Genomic DNA, 574 nt, shown 5'->3' on the forward strand with positions numbered 1-574 from the left:
CTCTGCCTTATCCACCCGTGGCTGCCATTCCTTCCCCACTCGTAACAGACGCCGGGGCCCCCTGTGACCCGCCCCTCCCAGGAGTTACAACACTAACAGCAGTGCAGTGACGTTTCTGCCCATAAAACACAAAGCAGGATGCTTCTGGCTACTGGGGCCGTGCTCTGGCAGCAGCCGGAGTTTCCAGTGGTTTGCACACAGCAGAAAATGCTTCTGGTGTGGGGGGCGACCAGGCAGGTCCCCAGGGAGGCCTGGTGGTCCCGAGGGACACCCTACTCCCAGCAGAACCCTGTGGGAGGGTGGGAGAACTACCGAGCCCAGCGGGCACTCTGTCTCCTACTCACCCTAGGCTGGGAGTTGCAGTGGCGGGTGCTGATGATGGCTCCCGCCTCCTCAATCATCTTCAGGATGGTTCCACCGTGGACATTACCTGCGATGTTGGCATCGTCCGGGCGCATGATCCTGCCGGGAAAGAACAGCAGTGCTCACGTCCCCCGCCATCCCCGCCAGGGTGCCGGTACGGCCGCCCAGAGCCGCTGCCCCGGCCCCACCGGGTGAGCCCCCGGGCCCTCTC

At 64.1% G+C, this 574-nt stretch overlaps 1 protein-coding gene across 1 annotated transcript in view; it reads right to left on the minus strand.

Annotated features, from left to right (window-relative positions):
• Positions 1–574, minus strand: part of ACOT7 (acyl-CoA thioesterase 7) — a 9,339-nt gene that overhangs the window by 4,323 nt on the left and 4,442 nt on the right. The window contains 1 exon segment of the mRNA XM_010005208.1: positions 345–462. Coding sequence (XP_010003510.1) covers positions 345–462 — 118 coding nt within the window.

The sequence above is a fragment of the Chaetura pelagica genome, unplaced genomic scaffold (assembly GCF_000747805.2).
Source record: "Chaetura pelagica isolate M959 unplaced genomic scaffold, ChaPel_1.0 scaffold159, whole genome shotgun sequence".
In the NCBI taxonomy this organism is placed as follows: Eukaryota; Metazoa; Chordata; class Aves; order Apodiformes; family Apodidae; genus Chaetura; species Chaetura pelagica.